The sequence below is a fragment of the Taudactylus pleione genome, unplaced genomic scaffold (assembly GCF_031769625.1).
Source record: "Taudactylus pleione unplaced genomic scaffold, aTauple2 ptg000120l, whole genome shotgun sequence".
In the NCBI taxonomy this organism is placed as follows: domain Eukaryota; kingdom Metazoa; phylum Chordata; class Amphibia; order Anura; family Myobatrachidae; genus Taudactylus; species Taudactylus pleione.
Window position 1 is genome coordinate 7,210,973 of NW_028284522.1, and position 21,460 is coordinate 7,232,432.

A 21,460-nucleotide genomic window follows, 5' to 3' on the forward strand; every position below is an offset into this window, starting at 1 on the left:
CAGAGACACTCGTTTTCCACTTCTTCCCTTGCCGGATCTATTAGCGCAGGGCCCTTGCCTGCACCCAGGCCTACCTGGTCTGTTTTTGACGGCGTGGCTCTTGAGTCATCCCTCTTCAAGCCAAGGGTTTCTCTTGCTCTGTAGTCCAGACAATGCTCAGGCACGTAAGCCTTCCTCAGCCCGCATCTATTAGAGTTTGGCACTCTTAATTTCAATTGTGCTCCCCCAGAGGCTATGACCCTACTGTTTTTAGGGTTTCCTGGGTGTTTACCTTTCTCCCGGCTGGGTTAGAACTTGGCCTTTGCCTGGCCTCCCTTAGAGTTCAGGTTTCTGCACTGGTTCCAGCAAAGGATCGCTCACCTGCCTGATGTTAGAACTTTCCTTCAGGGTGTTAACCTCCTTTTGTCCCTCCGGTGGCCCCATGTGGGATTTCTCCTTTGTTCTCCGGACTTTACAGGCTCCTCCGTTTGAACCTCTAGACTCAGTAGACCTCAAGTGGCTGACGGCAAAGGCGCTTTTCCTCCTTGCTATCTCCTCTGCCCAAAGGGTATTTGACTTAGCAGCGCTCTCCTGTTATGGTAGACTTGCCTTTGTTAACTTTTTTTTTTCTTCGGAAGTCCATAGGATCCACAGGGCACCCACCCTGACGCACCTGGCTTCATTGGTCATTTTCCTGTTGGTCACTGATTCCCTCAACTTCTGTGAGAGTGTTTCTCGTGTATACTGTTCTTCCTTCTCATCTTTCCTGCTCCTTCCTTGAGCTTGTTCACAAAACTGTCTGCCTTTAGCTGGGGTATATGTGGGGGAGGACCAGTGCATTCTGGGAGATAAAGCTTTTGAATGTTTGGTGCCCTGTTAGCTCCAACCACCTACACCCCATGGTTATCCCTGTGGATCCTATGGACCTCGAAGAAGAAGTTAACAAAAGGTAAGTCTACCATAACTCTTATTTTTATATTCAAAGTGAGATGATTAATATCTGCTTTAGAAAATGCAATCCTTTTACTTCCTGGTTCAGACCCAGTATCCTTACTATGCATGCATGGTCACTGCACCAAGCATGTGCTAACAGCCGATAGCGTAATATATATTTGTAGCCTAGAGGTGGAATTATGAAGAAATCTGTAGAGTGGATGCCGGTGTTGCGGCATTGGTGGGGGTAGAAGTATCCTCTATGGCCACGGGTAGCAAGGCTCTCTATTCCCAGGAGTACCAGTTACCTGACCAAAGGGCCGCGACCTGCCAGCTGGGTGCAGCTAAACCCATATCCCGCTTGGAAGGGTCACTGGAGAACACCTCCTGGCTGGTTAGACTCCATACCTTTGGTCAGGTCTTGTCAATGGACTGGTACTCGTGGATGAGGAGACCATGTGTACAGGCTCCACGTCTCAGACTTCCTCTAGCCCTGAACCTCAGCTTGCACCCCTCAGTAGGGGATTCCATACAGCCGGTCGTGACAGTCAGGTTTTTAGGAAATCCATGCCTGAGCACAGCTGGTTTAATTAGTACCTCAGTCAATTTGATTTAACAATCTGTGCCCTAGCATGGATATCCTTAAAACCTGGACTGTTTGGATGCCTTGAGGAGAGTTTGGGAACCACTGCCATATACCAATGTTACAATACTTTTATACTTGTATACACACACAATAGTGAATTGCACGTTTTTTGCATATTTCAAGTATGCTAAACTTACCTTTGGTTTGTCTTTGTGACTGTTTGCGGCTTGACAATTTACTTGCATTACATGGCAGGGATTTTTCAGCTAAAGAAGTTTTCTGGAAACAAATGGGGAAGTTTAATATAATGTATAACATAAAAAACTGACCAAGTGCCCACCCATAAACTTCTTCTGTATGAAGTACAAAACTCACCTGCTTTATCATATCCTTTTTGACTTGCACGGTTGGAAAAGGTTGTCCATCATGAAAGTTAGTCAGAATTAAAGAAATAACTGAAAGTGTCTTTCCCTAAAATTGTATAAAACAAAAACATTATAATATATATTACATACACATTGTATAAACAATTTGAAAAATATAGTGGATAAAAACAGTGAGATGTAAAAGTTTACAAAAGGAGCTTTGGGCTAACATTGGAAACAACGACAGTAATTTAACTATAATTATACTCACCAGAACTCTTCAGGTGCACATGACAGAAATAAATATTCAACCTTTGTGCCCCTTCAGGTACAGATACCTCTCTGCTCTTCCTTTTTCTGAATCTACTCTATCCTTTTCACACACATGGCGGCAACCAATTTGATGCCACCTCATGCATACTGCCGTCAACCTAGAGGATATGTAATCAGCTGCGATACAGTGTCCTACTGGATGATATTTTTTTTGTGTGTGTGTGTATGTGTGTGTGTGTGTGTGTGTGTTGGTAATAGCAGCAGTGTTTTAGGGTCTTAGTTGGACCACAAGGTACAGTTATCTTTTTCAAATTTGGGGTGAGGAAGGGGAAAAGGAACATTGTTGACCAAAAATGATGGTCAATCAGCAAGAGAGGAGATGGGGAACAAGGGGGTAGGAGGTAAAGTTGACCCAAAAATTACAAATAAAATACAGTTGCAATATTTCACTTTAGGCTCTAAAAAAACACACCAAAAAGAAATCGAACAGTTGTACAGAACTCAAGAATACATACCAGACCCATATCATCTGCTAGAATGCCTCCTCTTATGGTCTCTGGCTTCTCTTTCTCTGCAAAGTTTGTCAGTGTGTTGTAGTAAAGGTTACTCCTCTCTTCCCAAAATGGTGGCAGTTCCTCACCGTTCTCACGTGAAACCATCCACGCCAGTGCCTGCTTCTGATGAAGAAGCAACAGGGTTCCCACAGCCTACAAAGATTAAGTGGCAAGGAATTGAACTACAGAGACACATGAATAAATGAAGTAATTGTTTACATTTTCTGGACTCTTCTATGCAGGCTTCCTCCAGCCAAGCTGTAATGGGCAGAGGAAGCCACTTCTGCATGGAGCACTATACTCTGTCAGCCTGGATCAGTTTCTAGTTGAGCTGACTGACTACACTATGCTCGCTGTGAGCTAGATTCCTGCACTTTAAACCGCTTTCTCTTTCATCCCATCTGGGGGACACTGCTACCTTGGGGTATAGAGGGTGCCATTGGAGAAATCTTCACACTTAACTTGTCTGACACAAAACTCCTCCCCTCTATATCCCAACCATCTAAAATAGGCAGTAACTCCTCAGTTTTAAATTTGTACCCAGCTAGGTCACATTTTTTTATTTTGTATAAAACTTGCTCATACTTTGATCACGTCTGACAGCAGCACTTGTTAACAGGGCTCTCTACTTTGTGTGTCTCGGTCAATTTCTGGAGCCTAAGGCACAAATCAGGTACCACTGCTATCCGAGCTCATCAATGGCCTGGGGACCATGGTTGTTATTACGATGGCCCGTCTCTCCAACAAGATTGTCACGTTGCACCTTGTGCTTCATCCCGGTTACAGAGTCCTCTGGTCTCTGGGGAAGCATTCCAGGGAGACACCTGTTAAGAACTGCAGTCTCCATGTTGGCCATAAAGTTCAGGTGTACCTGCTAGGCCCCATGTTATTGTGCCAGACTTTGTAAGAGGCAGCGCTTCCTTTGGGCAAGCTTTTATTACAGAGCACAGCTGAAGCAGCTGTGGTGCTCTTCACACCGTAGCTATTCAATTAGCGGAGATTGAGCTGCAAGGTAAAGTCTGTGGAAAAAACATCAAATCGGGCTCATTCCTACTTGTTTGGGGCCTCCTGTACGGCGCAGCTATCAGTGGAGCAGCTATCTGGTACACCATTCAAACTTTCACTAAGTACTTTAGGTTCAATGTATTTGGTGACACAGAAGACAGCAATGGCGCAAAGCTCTGCATACTGTTGATGCTAAACGACCCTCCCCTTTGTGACTACATGGAGAAATTCCCAAGTTGGCAGTGTTCCCCAGACAGTATGAAGAGAAGATAGGATTGGCGAGTACCAAATCCATTTCTCTGAATCCATCTGGGGAACACTGCGTTCCCATCCTTCTGTTATGTGTTGGTTTTCTCTTCTAGTTGAACATGATTTTCTTCTCTCTGCTGGGCTTGTTTAGTTTTCAACTGAGGAGTTATTGGCGGTTTCAAGTTAAGTTTGAAAATGTGCCTACTTCTCCAATGGCACCCTCTACACCCCAAAGTAGCAGTGTCCCCGAGATGGATTCAGAGTCACCGATTTAACAGCGAGTAACGATAATCCTATTTTCCTGCAGTGCAGGCTGGAGGAGACAGCATAGCGTGCTGCATAAAATGCGCTCTCAAATAAAAAGGGATCTAGTGACAGATCCACTTTAAATGATGTAACATGCAGTAAAGTGACAGTACATGGACAATTTACACACGATATAAAGCCAGCAAATCTTACCTGTGCAGGTTCTAACTCTCGTGTTTTGTCATCCTCTTTAAGATCTTCAAATAATTTATCAAATTCAGTCTTCAACTAATAAATTAGCACATAAGGAGAGAATAGAAAAATATTCACACGTTTGAGTGATTGGAAAGCCACCATGTAAAATGCTACTTTAGTAACATTAAAGGAGCATTGCAGAATAAAATATTCATATGTATTTGTAGACCAGGCTTCACCTGATCAGTCAGGTTCTGTTGGTACATATGGTTCATCAGCTTTTGAGCCACGGCTGCACAAGACTGCTCTAATGTTAAAGCAATCTTCCACCTTGAGATAAGAATTCATTTTTCAGTCAACTATTAGAAGTTATACTACATGCCAAAAGTTTCCTTAGATGGGATTCAGCAGGGAAAAAACCCAGATTGCCAGGAGTGAGACTTTGTTGGACTTTTCTTGCTCCTGTCAACCTGGTCTTTTATCAGTTAGAAAGTGTTTTGTGCACTGCCAACATGCTACCAGCAGAAGCGTGTAGGAGACAAAAGAACAACATTAGCTACATGCAGAGTATCTGGGCTCCTGTTAAGAAACATGAACACCTGAACCAGGTAAATAAACCTTTGGTATATACAATCTGATATTCCACACAAAAATAAAATTTTCAGTTTTGTGTGGAATTCTTCTTTAGAGGTATTCTCAATGTGTAAATAAAAACTTCAGAACAATTTATTGAAACAATGTTTAATGCATAAAAAATATTTGCCTGTAGTAATCATGTGACTCCCCAGCAGTTCATTAATTACCATACTGTACTATACTTTGATAGCACAACACAGCAACTTATACCCCTTTTACACCAAAATCCCCGGGTCTGACCCGGGATTTGGAACACGTTTCCAACCCGGATCAATCCCCTTTTACACTGCGGCTCTGACCCAGGCTATCCCCGAGCCGGCACCATTCACACCTGACCCGGGTCAGCACTGACCCGGCTGCCCGGCGAAGGTGACCAGCGCTTTTTCCCTTCCCTCCCCTCTCCGGCAACCTACTTACCTTATCCTGCAGCGGTCCGGAGGCAGGGAGAGCAGGTGGGATGCTCTACTTCGTGCCGCTCGGGCAGGCGCTGCTTGCAGTGGCCGCTTGGAGATGATGTCATCTCCAAGCACAACTGAAGCCAGCCAATCAGGCGGCATGCAGCGCGACCCGGGTCATCGTGAGCCGAGCGGTTTACATTGCAGGGTGACACGGGAACAACCCGCGCTCAACCCTGCAATGGAGCAGGGTCGGATCCCCGGGTCTCTGGACCCGGGTTGATCTGTTCATACAGACTAAATTTCCGGGATTATGCGCGCTCACATGCATCAACCCGGGATATTTCAGTCGGTGTAAAAGGGGTATTACGGAGTTCAACAATCACCTGGGAAGAACCTGTCAGCATTTGGATGGGACGCTAATGGCACATTCTAATGCCAGGTACACACTGGACGTTGTGTGTACCCGGCCGACGCACAATGTGATGAACAACATATTGTGTGGTCGTTTGATACCGCACGATACTTGCCTACATGGACGATATGCCGGCACAAGCCGTCAGATCTGGCAACATGTCGTCTAGTGTGTACTCAGCTTAAAACATTTTTATATAAATGAGAGGCATATTATCGGATGACAAAAACCATGTCAAACAAGTAATGCAGTATAAAACAGACCCCACAAAAGTGAATATATAAATAAAAAAATGTACATATAATGTACTGTTTTTATAACCTAGGAGGAGATGTATGAAGATGTTGCTAACATATGTTAAATGCATGGCCCTCCCTATTGTCCCTAAACGCTCGTAGAGCTCTCTCATGTCTTCACTCTTTTATTATGAATGCTCACCATTCATCTAACCTTCCAAGTCTTAAACAAAGAGAGATGTGTAGCTTGGCCCAATGTGTGATGAATACTCGTCTCTGGTCCTTGGTAGTCCAACAGAGTCCAAGGCAGCTATTAGATTCCAGCAAATTCAATTATTTCTACTACATAGGATGTAGCTCACCCCTGTACGTCTCCTTTAATTTGGGGGGCGTGCTGATATTTGTCCTAAATGTGGGTGTTCTCAAGGGACCCTTTGGCATCTTCTTTGGTCCTGTCCAAAGGTGCACAGTTTCTGGGAGTGATTGCATCATCAAATATACCCCAATCTGCTTTTACTCCAGCAATTTGTACTCTTGGTACTTTGGCCGAGGATGTTTTTCATAGGTACACTAGACAATACATTCTTAATTTATGTACCTTGGCCAAAGTATGTATAGCTATTACAGGTCCTGAGTTTCAAACGTGGGTTGCTCTAGTTAATACCACAATATCTCATCAGCAGTATTTATATACTACTCGTAAAGCCGAATCTAAGTTTGACCGAGTTTGGCATAGATGGTTACAATCTACATAGGCTAAGCTGCCATCGGATCAGCATACTTGACCTAGAATCTAAATTTTGTGTTATGTTTATTGATTGGGAGTCAGACTATGGTTGGCTCTTGCTCAATGTTGTTTATATATGGTTATGTAATGCATATTGGGAATGGCGGTTTCTACATTATGGTGACCTAACATTTAAGTGTTAATGCTCTAGTGTAAAATATATTGTATTGTAAAATAGATTGTATATTCTGTACTGGATTATATTGATACTATTCTGTACTGAGTATATTATTCTCTTTTTTCATATACTTATATGTTTATTTTTGTTGTAAATGTTTTTCTTTTTTTCTGCTATGGTCTGCAGTTTGCGAATATGTTATTTATATTAGGTGTTCTATATTCGCTGGACGGCTATGCTTTACGATTTTGATGTTTGATAATTATTGTGAGTTTTTTGTTGTTAGTTTTATTATTCTATTGTATTGTTCAATTGAAAAATATTTTCAATAAAAAATACTTAATATTAATGTAAAAAAAAAAAAAAAAAAATGCATGGTCCTCTTTCACCCATTATCGAGGTGAAGAAGGGCCAATATCCAACTGCATGTATGAATCAATCATTTGCCAAAGAGGGAGAGTGGTAGCTCACCTCTCTGGCGAATTGCACTCTCCCGCTTTCTGCATCGGATGGATGGATTTACGACTGTTTGGGAAAATAAAAAAAAAAACGTTCTTTTTTGTATGCACAATCCCTGATTGTCAGAATAGACAGCCAGGAACAGTGCTATGCGAGAACGGCAACAACAGCTGCAGTTGTCAGAATATTCAGTGCCACTGACCGTTCATAACTTCCGACTACTCATCTGCGCTCTACTAGGTAGAGCAGCGCCTATAATGCATTGAAGCACCTAACACCCCTTCATACATCTCCCCCTGAGTATCTTTCCTCATTCATAAGCACAACTATTTCCAAAACAAAAAAGGATTCACAATCCCCCAAGGGTTTAAGAAAGATCTTAGGCTTTATCTCTACAGCAGTTCTGGTCACATAGAAATTAGCAAAACCCTTTTCCCACCGCCACAAAAACATGGGTTATTGCCATGTCAACCAGTGTCACGGCTCAGTGGAAAAGGCTCCTAAGAAACAAATCCCGGGTTGGCTGATCCGGCATGTCTTCCCGGGTCTCGAGCACAGTTTTATGCGGGTAAGACCTGAGTAAGGCTCAGTGGAAATCTGACCCGGGTCCCGTTCACAGCATAAGGAGAGCTGCATTTCTGGGCGCTTTGAGATTATGTAAGCTCCAAACGCAGAGGTAAGCCTCAGTAATATCCTGGGTCCAGCCTGCGGTGTAAACAGGGTTCAAGCTGCTGTAACATGGCTTGAAACACGTGTTCAGTGTACCGAGCTGGACCCGGGATTTTGGTAGAAAAGAGGTTTAGAATAAACGAACTGTAACAGTAAGGGACAAATTGAAATTTCTTTTACTCTTAACTTTTGATTTGCTCCTCTTATCTTTAATGTAACATTCCGATGAGCGGCGCACACACAAACAGTATGTGTATCACTTCTACCTTCTAATAACACAGTACATTATAGACACTTATTTTAATGTTGCATCAAAACAGTTCTAAAAATATAAGATAACCATTTCAAATTTAAAGTTGAAATATCAATGGTTAATACTAAAACATCAAGAAATGAACAGAAGAATTTGTAAAAATGTAAGTCATGTTTGGTCTGAGCATTGCTTTTCATATTTGTATATCCATGACCTTAACTCCATCACACCTAGTTCTGTGGTATATCAAATTAAAGCCCATTAGATTCTGAACAATAGATTTATTATTATTGAAGTCAGCTTTGATGGATGTGAAGTGAAATCAACTTTGTGAAACCTACAATAATATTATAATTGAAAACTGCTATCAGTTGATGTGAAATAATCCATAGAGCACCTAAATGGCTTGTCCACTTTGCACATCACAGTGTTCTGCCTGCACTTATAAGTACGCTCGGCTTGCTACTCATCATCATGACGAACGTGCACAAGCCTAAGCTTGGTACAAATGACACATCTGTTTCCAGGTGTATTTACGAAAAACTCTGCCTAGCTGCATCGGCATACCCTCACTGGACTTTGCCTAAGTGTCAATGCACTGTTACAGCGCCTCTTCAGTTACAAGTGAAAATTGCGCTTGAAATGTGTACGACTGTGCATCACCCGCAATTGTATACGCTAGGTTCAGGAGCATGCACAGTGTAGTGATCATTCTAGCAGGGTGTCAATCAAGTAGCAGAGCACATTAGCACTCGCCAAAGGCGAAAAGGGGGTGTGACTAGGGGGCGTGCCCAGCACTCTCGGAGATGCTGGGCTGTCCCCAAGCTCATCCCACAAGGTGAATAGATGCTGTGCATGTGCGCGTGCACACACCATCTACTCACCCTCAGCTGACTGCTACTTACAACTTTGACCCCCCACGGGACATTGCGGCCGGCAAGATGGGGACAGGGAAAGACGTAGCACTGGGGGTCAGGCTGTAATCGGTGGGACACCTCCATAAAGGCAGGACACATTTTAGCTTTTTGAAATCAGGCAGGGCACAGGTAACAGTGTAAAAACTTGCAAGGTCGGATCTGCAAGCAGGTGTACATTTAACTCAGCATCAGGTGCCAAGTATCTAGCACTTGAGCCCTTTGCATTTGAAATAGCAGATCAAGATCCTCCTATATGTCCACTGCATTTGAAACAGACCAAGTTATTAAAATTCAACAATTATTTTCAAAACCGACGAAGCAGATGTGCTGGTCCGCTATATCCATAACGGAAAAGGTATAAAAATCTCTCATCCTGGCGTCTTCAAACCAAGACATCCACTTGAAAAATGTCTGCTGCTGAAAGGTCACATTAATTTCTACCATCTGATGATGAACAGTTTAGTCATAGGGCCAAGCAGTGGCGGGCTGGGCCGGGGGGCAGGGTGCCATCTGACCCCCGGGCTGTTACAATTGTGCAGCACTAGGGCCGCCACTGTGCTCTATGCATATACCAGTGACAGTCGGGGAGGTTCTTGTTCCTGCCTCCCGGCTCTCACTGTCAGGCTGCAGCAGTGCAACTACATCGAGAAGGGGCCAGCAGACACAGTCACTGGAGAAACTACAGGGTGGTCCCCCGGAAGTATGTGCTGACCACTTATGTGTCAGCACATACACTTACTGTAATAGCTCTGAATCTGTCGGAAAAAGGGAGGCACGGGGGTGGCGGGGCCTTAGGGGACCACCTGCTGAGCCTGAAACATTGAGAGATCAGTGCTTTTAGACAGGGGGGCGTGGTGTGGGCGGAGCGTGACACGCTCCTCCTGCTACACCCACACCACACCCCCAGTCTGGAGGCACTTATGATCTCTCAATGTAATGCAGGCTCAACAAGTGATCCCCCCCCCCCCCCCCCCCCCGTGTGTTCTGTGTTAAGGGAGAGGGGGGATTTATGTGTGGATGAAGCACTATGTCAGAATGGCGGGGAGGGAGAGCTGTCCAGAGTGGGTGGGGAGAGTTTGTGTGAGGGTGGATCTGAGTAAGGGGGAAGATCTTTGACGTGGGGGATCAGAGTGAGGGGGATCTGTATGGGTGCAGCGCTGTGCATGTGTGACAAGGTGATCTCAGTGATGGGTGATCCCGATAATTATAATTTCTTATCGCCAATATTGCATGTGTGTGTGTGTGTATATATGGATGGATATAATATGCACCATGCCAAACTCTAACTTGTCTCCGGGTGAATGGGATGAACTTACGCCGCAGGGTGCGGTGGTTGGATTTGTATGACGCAATCGCAGTTTGTCAGTGTGAAGAGGAGCCGGTCAAGAAGCTGAGGACCAGCGACACCAGCCAGATGCTGGTAGGAACGCAGGAACACTGTCAGCAGGACAGCTGGAAGAGAGGCAAGTGTGTTGTTGCTGGCTACTATAGAGGCAGGCTGCACATGTGAGGCCATGGCATTTACTAAGTCCTGACAGTGACAGTTGCACTGTCAGCAGCAGTCATCTCTCTCATGTCTGTGTGTGTCTTCCCTCCCTCCTGGCTCCCTACCCCCGAAATGTGTTACCTGCTAAATTTCTTCCTCTGTGTCAGTGGTTCTCAAACTTGGCCCTCGGGACCCCACACAGGTCACGTTTTCCAGGTCACCCAGCAGGTGCACAGGTGTATTCATAACTCGCTTACACATTTTAAAAGATCCACAAGTTGAACTAATTATTTCAATTGCGATTCTGTGAGGAGACCTGGAAAACATGCACTGTTTGGGGTCCTGAGGACCGAGTTTGAGAACCTTTTAAATAAATGATAATAATAATGATAATAATAACCTGTGCTCCTCAGATCCTAATTTCCTATTTGGAGTTGTGGCCTTTGCCAATTGGGTGCAGCCAAACAGAGGAAGCAGGGTTGAAATAAATGTAGTGTAGGGATATACATGTGCACTGTGTGCCCTTAACTAAACTGAATACTTTAACCACATACGGTCCCTAAAGGAGCAGTTTAAAGAAAAAAAATCTCAATTCAGGAGTGCTTTAATGCACAGGCAGTGTGACTGCATACTGGCCTTATAAGAACAAATGAGAGAGGGGGGGTCAAAGGAATGTGCCTCTCCCCTTACTTTGGCTGTCCTGGTGCTGATGATCCATTTCATCAGCGCCGCTATGTCAACAACACCATAAGTCATTGCCGATGCCCATGTCTTGTTTAGCACACGGACATAATCAGGTGATCTGCAGTGCTTTTTTAACAGAGGAACAACCATAGCAGGTGGGTATGGCTGCCCCCAGTGTAAGCCATGAGCGGAAAGGCATAACACTATTACACTGCTTTCTGGTTTGGGTCCTCGGTGCACGCAGTGCATGCATGGCTGTTGGTCGGTGCATATGTCACTGGGGGCTGACGGAGAGGGATCCAGAGCACCCCTCTCTGGAAGAATTTGCTAAATAGTAGCCCATAGGTTACTATAGGATAATGGGCCTGATTCAGCAAGGAAGACAGTTGCAAAGACGTACGCAATGGGTCGATTGTTGTGTTCTGCGCATGCGTATGCATGAACTAGCAATTGCGATGGAAACTGCATTTGCAGATGCTATGCAGATCCAGAGCAGAGTGATTGACAGGAAGGGGCGTTTGTGGGTGGTGATACGGGGAGGTCGGGCGAACGCAGGAGTGCCACTGCATATAAACGCTGTTACATGGGCGTGCAAAATTACCCACTGCGATAGCTGACGCCTCCTGAGGTCTCATAGCGTGTGCAGTCTGGAGATGGCATTACCCTATCAGACCAAGCTACTAAATGCTTCACAATATGCTGGTAGAAAATCCAAGGCCACTTACTTGTGTTTACCCCCCAGGCTGAAAGTTGCCAGCCAGCCCCTGGGGCCAAGTGTAAGAGAGTATGATTTGGCAAAAGTGGAAGTTTGCGGGTGATTTTGATGCAGAATTTAAAGCAGTTATATTTTTTTTTTATTAAAATGCAACACCAACCTAATTTTACCTTAAAAAGAAAAAAAAATCCTGCTGCACAATGCCCTAAAAATGTGCACTTATGCTACCCTCTTACATTTGGCCTTAAATGCATTTTCCATCTATACACTTATACTAACCAAAAAAATAAATACATTTTAAAAAGTCACAAACTTCAGATAAATGGGAAAATAACATGGGGGGGGGGGGGGGGGGAATCCACATATGCTCAGCTTGGTGCTGGCTGAGCAGGAAGAGATGGCACAAAACCATCAGTCCTTCAGGGACCACCACGGATCTAGTGAACAGACTATAACATGTAAATATAAGTTTGTATGGAGTTATGCCTTACTTTATTAGCTTTAATGGAGAACAAGTGTGAAGTTCCCTCTCAGCCCTGTTCAGAGGAATGTTTTACAGTTAAACTACTAACCTGTTCAGTGGTCATTCGCACAGCTGGGATAACTGGAGCAATGTACCTGGGTCCAGCACTCTGTGAGTTTGAACCAAAGCCAGGAGAGCCTATATCAAAAATGTATTTAAAAAAACAAAACAAAAGTTAAAACAAGTTCTGTAAACCAATGAGGTATCCGGTCAACTAGTTGACACATTCTGAATGTCAACAGTCAGTAGGTCGACATGGTCATTAGGCCGACCACCAATATATAGACATGTTTTTAGGTTAACATGGTTAAATAGTCGACATTCAAAAGCTTGACATTTCACATGTTGACAAAAATGTCGACATGTGGCTTTTTGATGATTGTTAGGGTTAAGCAAAAATAACAAAAAAAATAGACAATTTTGTGCCAACATGTCAAATGTCTACCTTTTGAATATGTTGACCATGTCAACGTAAATATATGTCTACATATTGATGGTGGACCTAATGAACATGTCGACCTTCTGACTGTCAACATTCAGAACCTGTCGATTTTCTGACCAGTCATACCACACCCACCAATATTACAGTGATACATGGACTTTCTCTGGAGTTACATGGCTAGAACTATAAAACAGGTCAAAGTTGATGGCCTGCATTTTTCTACATATTTTAATAAGTTATTATTATATAGATGCTAAGAATGAAGTTTAGTAACTCTGAACTTGAGAAACTTGTGCTGCAGGGAGACCATAGGGCTGAAAATCTTGGTCACAGAGAAGCCCATGGTCCAAAGAGAAATATTCTACCTTAGTTTGCTTGCAAATAGGGTATGAAAGTAATCATGGCCAAGGATTGAGAAAGAGCATGGGACAAATCAAATAGCGAACAAACTTCCCTCACCACAAAGGTAATGTGGAAAGGTGCTAGAGAGCACAAACAGCTTGTGGCATAGGGAAGAAGCCAGGCATATAAGAGTCTGTGATGCCTCTGATGGAGCTTGATTCATGAGCTACATTACACTGTTGACCCTGAAGCAGCACACCTGGAAGAGACATCTGAAATGGTGCAGAGAAAAATTTGCATATGGAAGGAAGGCTAGTCCTGATGCTGCCTGGGATTCCGCACCTCAAAACAACCCGTGCCAGAATAAACCGAAGACAAGCTCTACTAGAGCGTAGCCCTCTAAATAACACTTAGGGCAGGATCTTTGATCCCTGAATGTGGATGCTGAGCACATTCCAGGTTTCAGGTGCTGAGTAATGCTTTTGCCATAAGGAACCTGAAAATGGGAACTGCAGCTGCTGATGCAGAACGTTATCTTGTCACTTGATCCACAGTGCGGGTTTGGGAGGCAGAAGAGAGACATTAGTCCCACATTGGGAGTGGATGGAAGGAGAGGCAGCAACAAATCAACATGAATAAATCAACTGAACATCAGGCAATGACCTGTGACTTGATTCTCTGCTGCTGAGGGTACATACATAATAAAGCTTCACTCTAAGGGCCTGATTCAGCAAGTCTGCAAGCGCATGTACCGGCACGTAGCAAAAATATGCAAATTAATGCAATCGCAGCACTATACCAAAGACGTCCACAGCCTATATAGCCGCCCCACTTCCCATTACATACATCCGCAAGTCAGCAAAAGCATTGGTAACATCAGACCCATACGCATAGTTGTGGTTTAGCTCAACATGCCTCACAACCTGCTATGCTTCCTGTCGCTATGTAGTGCTCTGGCTGTGTATGCTGTCGCTGGGGCTTAATTATGCACGTCCCTGTGACGGCATTCAAACGCACAGGCAAACCTGCATTCCTTTGACTACCCCCTGCACTCCACCACCAAACGGCACTTGCTGTCAATCATTTTGTTCCACTGCGTTCGCATACCCAATCGCATGCGCACTACAATGCATACGCAGAATGCAAACATCGACCGGTTTGTGCATCCGCAGCCTTGCAATCCGTGCTCAATCAGGCCCTAAGTGCCCTGTTACATGTGTGTACCTTCAAACTACCGTCAGTCTGTATCCACTAGATGAATGAAACAAGGTTACTTAGTACTGTGATACCTTGGGGTATATACAGTTCAAGATGTGTTGCTTCCACTCACCACCTTGCCGAGCATTCCCCATGCAGGCGCAGTGAGTGTCCATGTTTCCAATTAGCTGCAGTAATCCACTTTCTGCGTAGATCGAATTGCATAGACCTGCATGCCCGCATTCTCCACCATACTGTGATACCTTGGGGTAATTAGCTCGGTAGATGGGTGTCAGTGGTGCAGTGTTTAGTGCTCGAGTGTGGGTCCAAGCAGCTTTTCCAGGTAAAATAAATGAAATAATGCTTTAATGTCAGCATGATCAGGTAACAAAACAACAAACACCTAGCCACCATCAGGGCACTGACTAACCTTGGGCAGCTACAGATGTGCCCACATAATATGAGATATGGTAAGAACTTACCTTTGTTATCTCTATTTCTACGAAGTCCATAGGGTTCCACAGGATACTTTGGGGTATAGGTGTGACGTCAGTCATCGGGCACCATAGAGTTAAGCTTTCAGCCTCCCAGGATGCACTAGGGTCCCCCTCCTATACCCCGCCCCCGAGCCAAGGCACCTCAGTTAGTTACCAAGCCATAGGCCGGAGGAGGAGAAGGAAGAGAGAGAAAGAAGATCTGGATACACACAAGAATGACACTCTCACCAGAGGGAGACGGGAAAACCAGTGAGCAGACCGAAGCCCATCTGCAGCACAGGTGCGACAGGGCGGGAGTCCTGTGGAACCCTATGGACTTCGTAGAAATAGAGATAACAAAGGTAAGTTCTTACCATATCTCATATTTTCTACTTCAGGGTCCATAGGGTATCCACAGGATACCTTGGGGATGTCCCAAAGCAGTATCCTTTAAGGGTGGGGACGCTCCTGTGCTGAAAGGAGAATCCGCCGCCCGAAGGAAGCATCCTGAGAGGCGAAGGTGTCAAACCTGTAATACCTCACGAAGGTATGGACAGAGGACCACGTAGCAGCCTTGCAGATCTGGACTGCAGAGGCACCACGTCGAGCTGCCCACGAAGGACCCACAGACCTAGTGGACTGAGCCTTCAAAGAAGGAGGAACCGGCAGACCTTCATGAAGATAAGCTTCAGAAATAGCCATACGGATCCAGGCTGCCAAAGTTTGCTTTGAAGCAGGCCAACCCTTTTTACGGAAGCCATAGAGCACAAACAAGGCGTCCGACTTCCTAAACGAAGAAGTACGGTCAACATAAGTCCTTAAGGCCCGCACAACATCCAAAGTGGCCTCACCCACTGAAAGACCAGGTGAGTTAAAGGCCGGAACAACTATTTCCTCGTTAACATGAAACTGGGAAACAACTTTGGGAAGAAATTCAGGCCAAGTGCGGAGCACTGCCCTGTTCCCATGAAAAATCAAGAAAGGGGGTCTGCAAGAGAGAGCCCCTAAATCAGAAACACGTCTGGCCGAAGCTATGGCCAGAAGGAAAACAGTCTTAGCTGTTAGCCATTTAAGATCCACTGAGCCCAGTGGTTCAAACGGCGGTCCCTGGAGAGCCCTCAGGACCACAGCCAAATCCCAAGGCGCCACTGGTGGAACAAAGGGCGGCTGAAAGCGGAGAACACCTTGCATAAAGGCCACAGCCAAATCCCAAGGCGCCACTGGTGGAACAAAGGGCGGCTGAAAGCGGAGAACACCTTGCATAAAGGTGGGCACATCCAGGATTGTAGCAATCCTACAGTGAAACCAGACAGACAGGGCCGAAACCTGTACCTTCAAAGAAGCAAGGCGAAGCCCATGATCTAGTCCCGCTTGTAGGAAGGCAAGTAAGTATCCTAGACAGACGAAACTCAAGCGGTGCATAACCTCTCGGTCGACACCATTGGAAGAACGTATGCCACACGCGATGGTATATCCTCGCGGACGCCGGTTTCCGAGCTCACAACATGGTACACACCACAGAGCTGGAAAACCCCCTGGACCTCAACATGGCCGTCTCAACAGCCACGCCGTCAAAGACAGCCGAGTCAGGTCCGGGTGAAGACAAGGACCCTGCGACAGGAGGTCCGGTCGTAGCGGCAACCGCAGAGGACTGTCCACGGACAGACCCTGAAGGTCTGAGAACCAGTGCCGTCTGGGCCACGCGGGAGCTATCAACAGGAGCGTCCCTCCTTCCTGTTTGAATTTCCGGATTAACCGTGGAAGGGAAACCGGAGGAAACAGGTATGCGAACCAGAACGTCCACCGGACGGACAGAGCATCCACCAGAGACGGCTCTTCGTCTCTTGTGCGAGACCCGTACACCGGCAACTTGTTGTTGTGCCGGGACGCCATGAGGTCGATCTCTGGAATAACCCATCTGTCCACCAGTAGTTGAAAAACGTCCGGGTGCAGGGACCATTCCCCCGGATGAACGTCCTGGCGACTTAGAAAGTCCACCTCCCAATTGAGCACTCCCGGGATGAAGACCGCTGATATGGCCGGAAGATTGCGCTCCGCCCATACCAGGATCCGAGACACCTCTACGAGAGCCGCACGACTTCGGGTTCCTCCTTGCCTGTTTATGGAGGCCACGGTGGTAGCGTTGTCCGACTGGACCTGCACCAGACGACCGTGGAAAACCCGATGTGCTTGCTGGAGAGCATTGAAGACTGCACGGAGTTCCAAGATATTTATTGGAAGCTCTGCTTCTGTCGGCGTCCACCTGCCCTGGAACAAGTGTGGACCCGAAACTGCTCCCCAGCCCCGAAGACTGGCGTCCGTTGTCAACAGGACCCAATTTGGTACCCAGAACGAACGTCCCTTGCTGAGATGGGTCGTCTGCAACCACCAGGCAAGGGACAGGCGAACCTCCGGGGTGAGCACTATCGTCTGGGACTTCAGAGACTGAGTCAGCCCGTTCCACTTGGACAGGATCAGGTGCTGCAGAGGTCTGGAGTGAAACTGGGCATATTCCACCATGTCGAACACCGACACCATGGAGCCCAGTAACCTCATCGCCGAGTGTAGAGACACCCGGCGGCTGTGCAGACAACTGCGCACCCTCGACTGTAAAGCAGAGATCTTTTCCTCCGTCACAAAGATCCTTTGCTGTCCCGAGTCCAATAAGGCTCCGAGGTGCAGAATCCGCCGAGACGGGATTAGAGTGGACTTCTGCCAGTTGATTAACCAGCCGTGCCGTTGCAGCAGCGCAATGGTCAGGTCCAAGTGGCGTAGAAGGAGCTCTGGAGATCCTGCCACTAATAACAGGTCATCCAAGTACGGCAACATGCGGACTCCCTGCAGCCGCAGAGAAGCCGCCTTGACCGCCATCACCATGGTGAACACACGCGGTGCTGTCGCCAGGCCAAAAGGTAACGCCCAAAACTGAAAATGGTCGCTGCGGATTGCAAACCTGAGGAACTGTTGATGGCGCAAAAGAATAGGGACATGCAGGTAAGCGTACTGTATGTCCAATGACACCATGTAGTCCCCAGGTTCCAGCGCCAGAATAATGGACCATAGGGTCTCCATCCGAAACTTCGGCACCCGCAAAGACTTGTTGAGAGCTTTGAGGTTGAGAATCGGACGATACGACCCATTGGGTTTCTGCACCAAAAAAATATTTGAATAGAAACCCTGGCCCCTGTGGGAGAATGGAACAGGCACTATAACTCCAGCCTAGAGCATAGTGTGCAAGACCTTCCGCAGCTCCGTGGCCTTGTTCCGGTCTGATGGTAGACCCGTGGTGAAGAATCGAGCCGGGGGTCTGTGCCGGAAAGAGAGGGCGTACCCGTGGGAGACCACCTCGAGAACCCAAGTGTCTGTCGTGGTGACCGACCAACACCGGGCGAACTGCAGCAGGCGGACTCCCACTTTGGGATCCCCCAACGGGAGGCCCGGACCGTCAGGCCGCAGGCTTGTCATCAGGCTTAGGGGCCGGACGTCTGGTACTCCATGCCTGCTTCCGGGGCTTGGCCGATTTTTGGGGGCCAGCCTGTCGGGGAAAAGACTGTGGTTTGGGCCTGCCCTGGGCCCTATAAGACCGAAAGGACGATGGTCCTGAACCAGAAGGAGCCGCGGCCGACGGGAGACACGCCGATTTGGCTGCCGCCAGCGTGGCCACAATCTTGTCCAGATCTGGACCGAAGAGAACTTCTCCGTTAAAGGGCAACGCCTCCAAACCCTTTTTGGAGTCAGCGTCCGCATTCCAGGATCGCAACCACAAGGTGCGACGAGCAGCCATTGCTGCTGAAGAAATTCGAGACACCAGTGTACTAATGTCTAAGGCCGCCTCGTTGATATAAGTGGCCGAATCACGGAGATTACCAATCAACTCCGTTTGTTCGGCCAGACAGTCGGAATCAAAGGACGCCTCCAATGAATCCGCCCAGCGCTCCATCGCTCTGGCAACCCAGCAAATGGCCATAGCCGGCCGCGCTGCCCCCCCCGCAAGGTAATAAGCGGACTTCAGGCAGATCTCCACCTTGCGGTCCGTAGCATCCTTAAGGGAGGACATGGATGGCATCGGCAATGTGGCACTACGGACAAGACGTGTCACATGAGAATCCACCTGTGCAGGGGATTCCCACTTAGCAAAATAATTATCCGCGAACGGATAAGCCACTGCCAGGCGCCTCTGCGGCTGGTATCGCTTGCCAGGCTGTTTCCACGCCTCCTCTAAATGGTCCATTAAATGACCCGAAAGAGGAAAGACTGTGGAGTCACCCTTCACATCCTTAAAAAAGGCATACTTGGATTTAGCAGCTGGGGGAACTTCGTCCTCAATCACCAAGGCTGTGCGGACTGCCCGAATAAGTCCAGGAATATATACCTTGGAACTAGCGTCAGCGTCCTTAGTATGGAGAGGTTCCTGATCTTAAGGATCCAGAATCTCCCCATCATCAGACGTCCCTTCGTCATCCTCATAAGGAGCCGACAGAGATGCCACCGGCCGTTTATGTGGCCGCATCACAGTCTCCCCCTGCAACACATCCGACAAGTGCTGTACAGAACTCGTCAGGGAGTTAACCCACGCCGGCTCCTGAGAAACCGGGAGAGGGGAAATAGGGAGACTGCGGGGTACCACCAATTGTCTTGGGAAACCCTGCATGGGTGACGACACCACTGACTGCTGGGACAAACCCATCTGTGTAAACGCGGGCTGCGGAGCTAACTGGCCCACTAAGGTTGTAAGCGCCTGAGCGAAACAAGCCCAGGGCGGCTCCTGTACCGGTGCTGTAACCGTAAGAGGCCGCGCCATTGACAAACACTGCCGGCAGAGGCCCTCCGCGCTAGCCTCCCCCTCCGCTAAAGGTACTTTACACGTAGTACACTGTAGCCGGAGAGGAAAATCACTTTCAGACATGATGGTACTAAGTATGTGACCCCTCTCACCAATAGTATTTTAAAGAGGTGAGAGACCACCCTGCAGCACCGCACCGCAAGGGCTTAGCAGAAAGAACAGGGACAGTAATAAAGCTGACAGTCAGAATAGAAGATACAGGCAGCAGCGCTAGCACAGTCACATACAATGCAAAGAAAATCAATTCCTGCACTAACCAGCGCTGATCACTCAACTACGCAGACACAGGGTCTGGAAGGACACAGCGCTGCATACACAGACCTGACCACAGCGGAGGAGAGGTATGCGGGGGGACCCAGACCAAGATGCTTCCTTCCAGGCTTCCAGCAGCGTTCACCATGCGTTCAGGAAGATGGCCGCCGAGGAGCAGAGGAGGCTGGCCTGGGGGAGGAGCGCTGCCACAGGGCCAGTCGGCAGAGTGCAGAGAGGGCTGTGTGCAGCGGGGGAGGCGACGGCTGTGAGACAGGGAAGGCTCGCTCCCCTGGCATGCATTTAACCCCCGGGACGCCGCAGCGCTACTGCTCTGCTGTGGTCCGCTGTCCCAGGGGGGTAGTGGAAGCGCAGGTTCTTACCTGGACCATGTAACAGCGGGGACCCACCGCGGGACCCCGCTGCTTACCTTGCTGTCCCCCTTGAATCCAGCCATGGTCCGGAACATCTGGTGTCACCGCTAGCTGTGACCCCAGATGCTCACCAGCATCCCCGGATCGGTACCGGCGGGGGTGTAGGGAAGACAGCCTGGACGTCAGGACTGACTGTCCATGCTGTACATCCAGATGTGCAGCTACAGCTGCATGCAGAAAAGCTTCAGGGGCTCTTCTTAGCCCCCACTCCAACAGGTGCACCCGACTCCGGCCGGGCACCAAACTAAACTGAGGTGCCTTGGCTCGGGGGCGGGGTATAAGAGGGGGACCCTAGTGCATCCTGGGAGGCTGAAAGCTTAACTCTATGGTGCCCGATGACTGACGTCACACCTATACCCCAAGGTATCCTGTGGATACCCTATGGACCCTGAAGTAGAAATATCTATCCTCCATGCGCTACAAGTGGCGCCATGTGACTCTGTAGTCACAAGCTTCTTTTCGTGCGACTTTTTACCTCCAAATGCGTCTTATTCGCACAGCGATGGGAATAGGTAGCTCAAGCAGCTTATGATGATTAAAATGATATGCAGCATGCCTATGTTCTGTGTGTGACTGCGGGTTTATCTATATGCTAAACACTACATTATGGTGTTACAGCCGCTGACACTGTAACGTAGCGTTTCGCATGCTGCGTATCACTGTAATCAGCAGAAGCTGCTTGTGCTATCTATTCGCATCGTTGTGTGAATAAGACGCATTTGAAGGTAAAAAGTCGCACAAAAAACACTCGGCGCCACAGAGTCACGGCATGGCGGAACTAGAAGGGTTGTTTAACGCA

The 21,460-nt window shown here is 47.4% G+C and overlaps 1 protein-coding gene across 3 annotated transcripts in view; it reads right to left on the reverse strand.

Annotated features, from left to right (window-relative positions):
- The window catches only part of HLTF (helicase like transcription factor), a 121,945-nt gene that overhangs the window by 84,830 nt on the left and 15,655 nt on the right, over positions 1-21,460 (reverse strand). For 2 of the 3 annotated variants that reach the window (XM_088472049.1, XM_088472048.1), the window contains exons 5-10: positions 14,793-14,993; positions 12,728-12,816; positions 4,404-4,478; positions 2,652-2,843; positions 1,874-1,969; positions 1,696-1,777 (exon numbers count right to left, since the gene is read on the reverse strand). In XM_088472049.1, coding sequence (XP_088328175.1) covers positions 1,696-1,777; positions 1,874-1,969; positions 2,652-2,843; positions 4,404-4,478; positions 12,728-12,816; positions 14,793-14,993 — 735 coding nt within the window. The remainder of the gene's footprint in view (positions 1-1,695; positions 1,778-1,873; positions 1,970-2,651; positions 2,844-4,403; positions 4,479-12,727; positions 12,817-14,792; positions 14,994-21,460) is intronic. The other variant, XM_088472050.1, reaches the window with a different exon arrangement.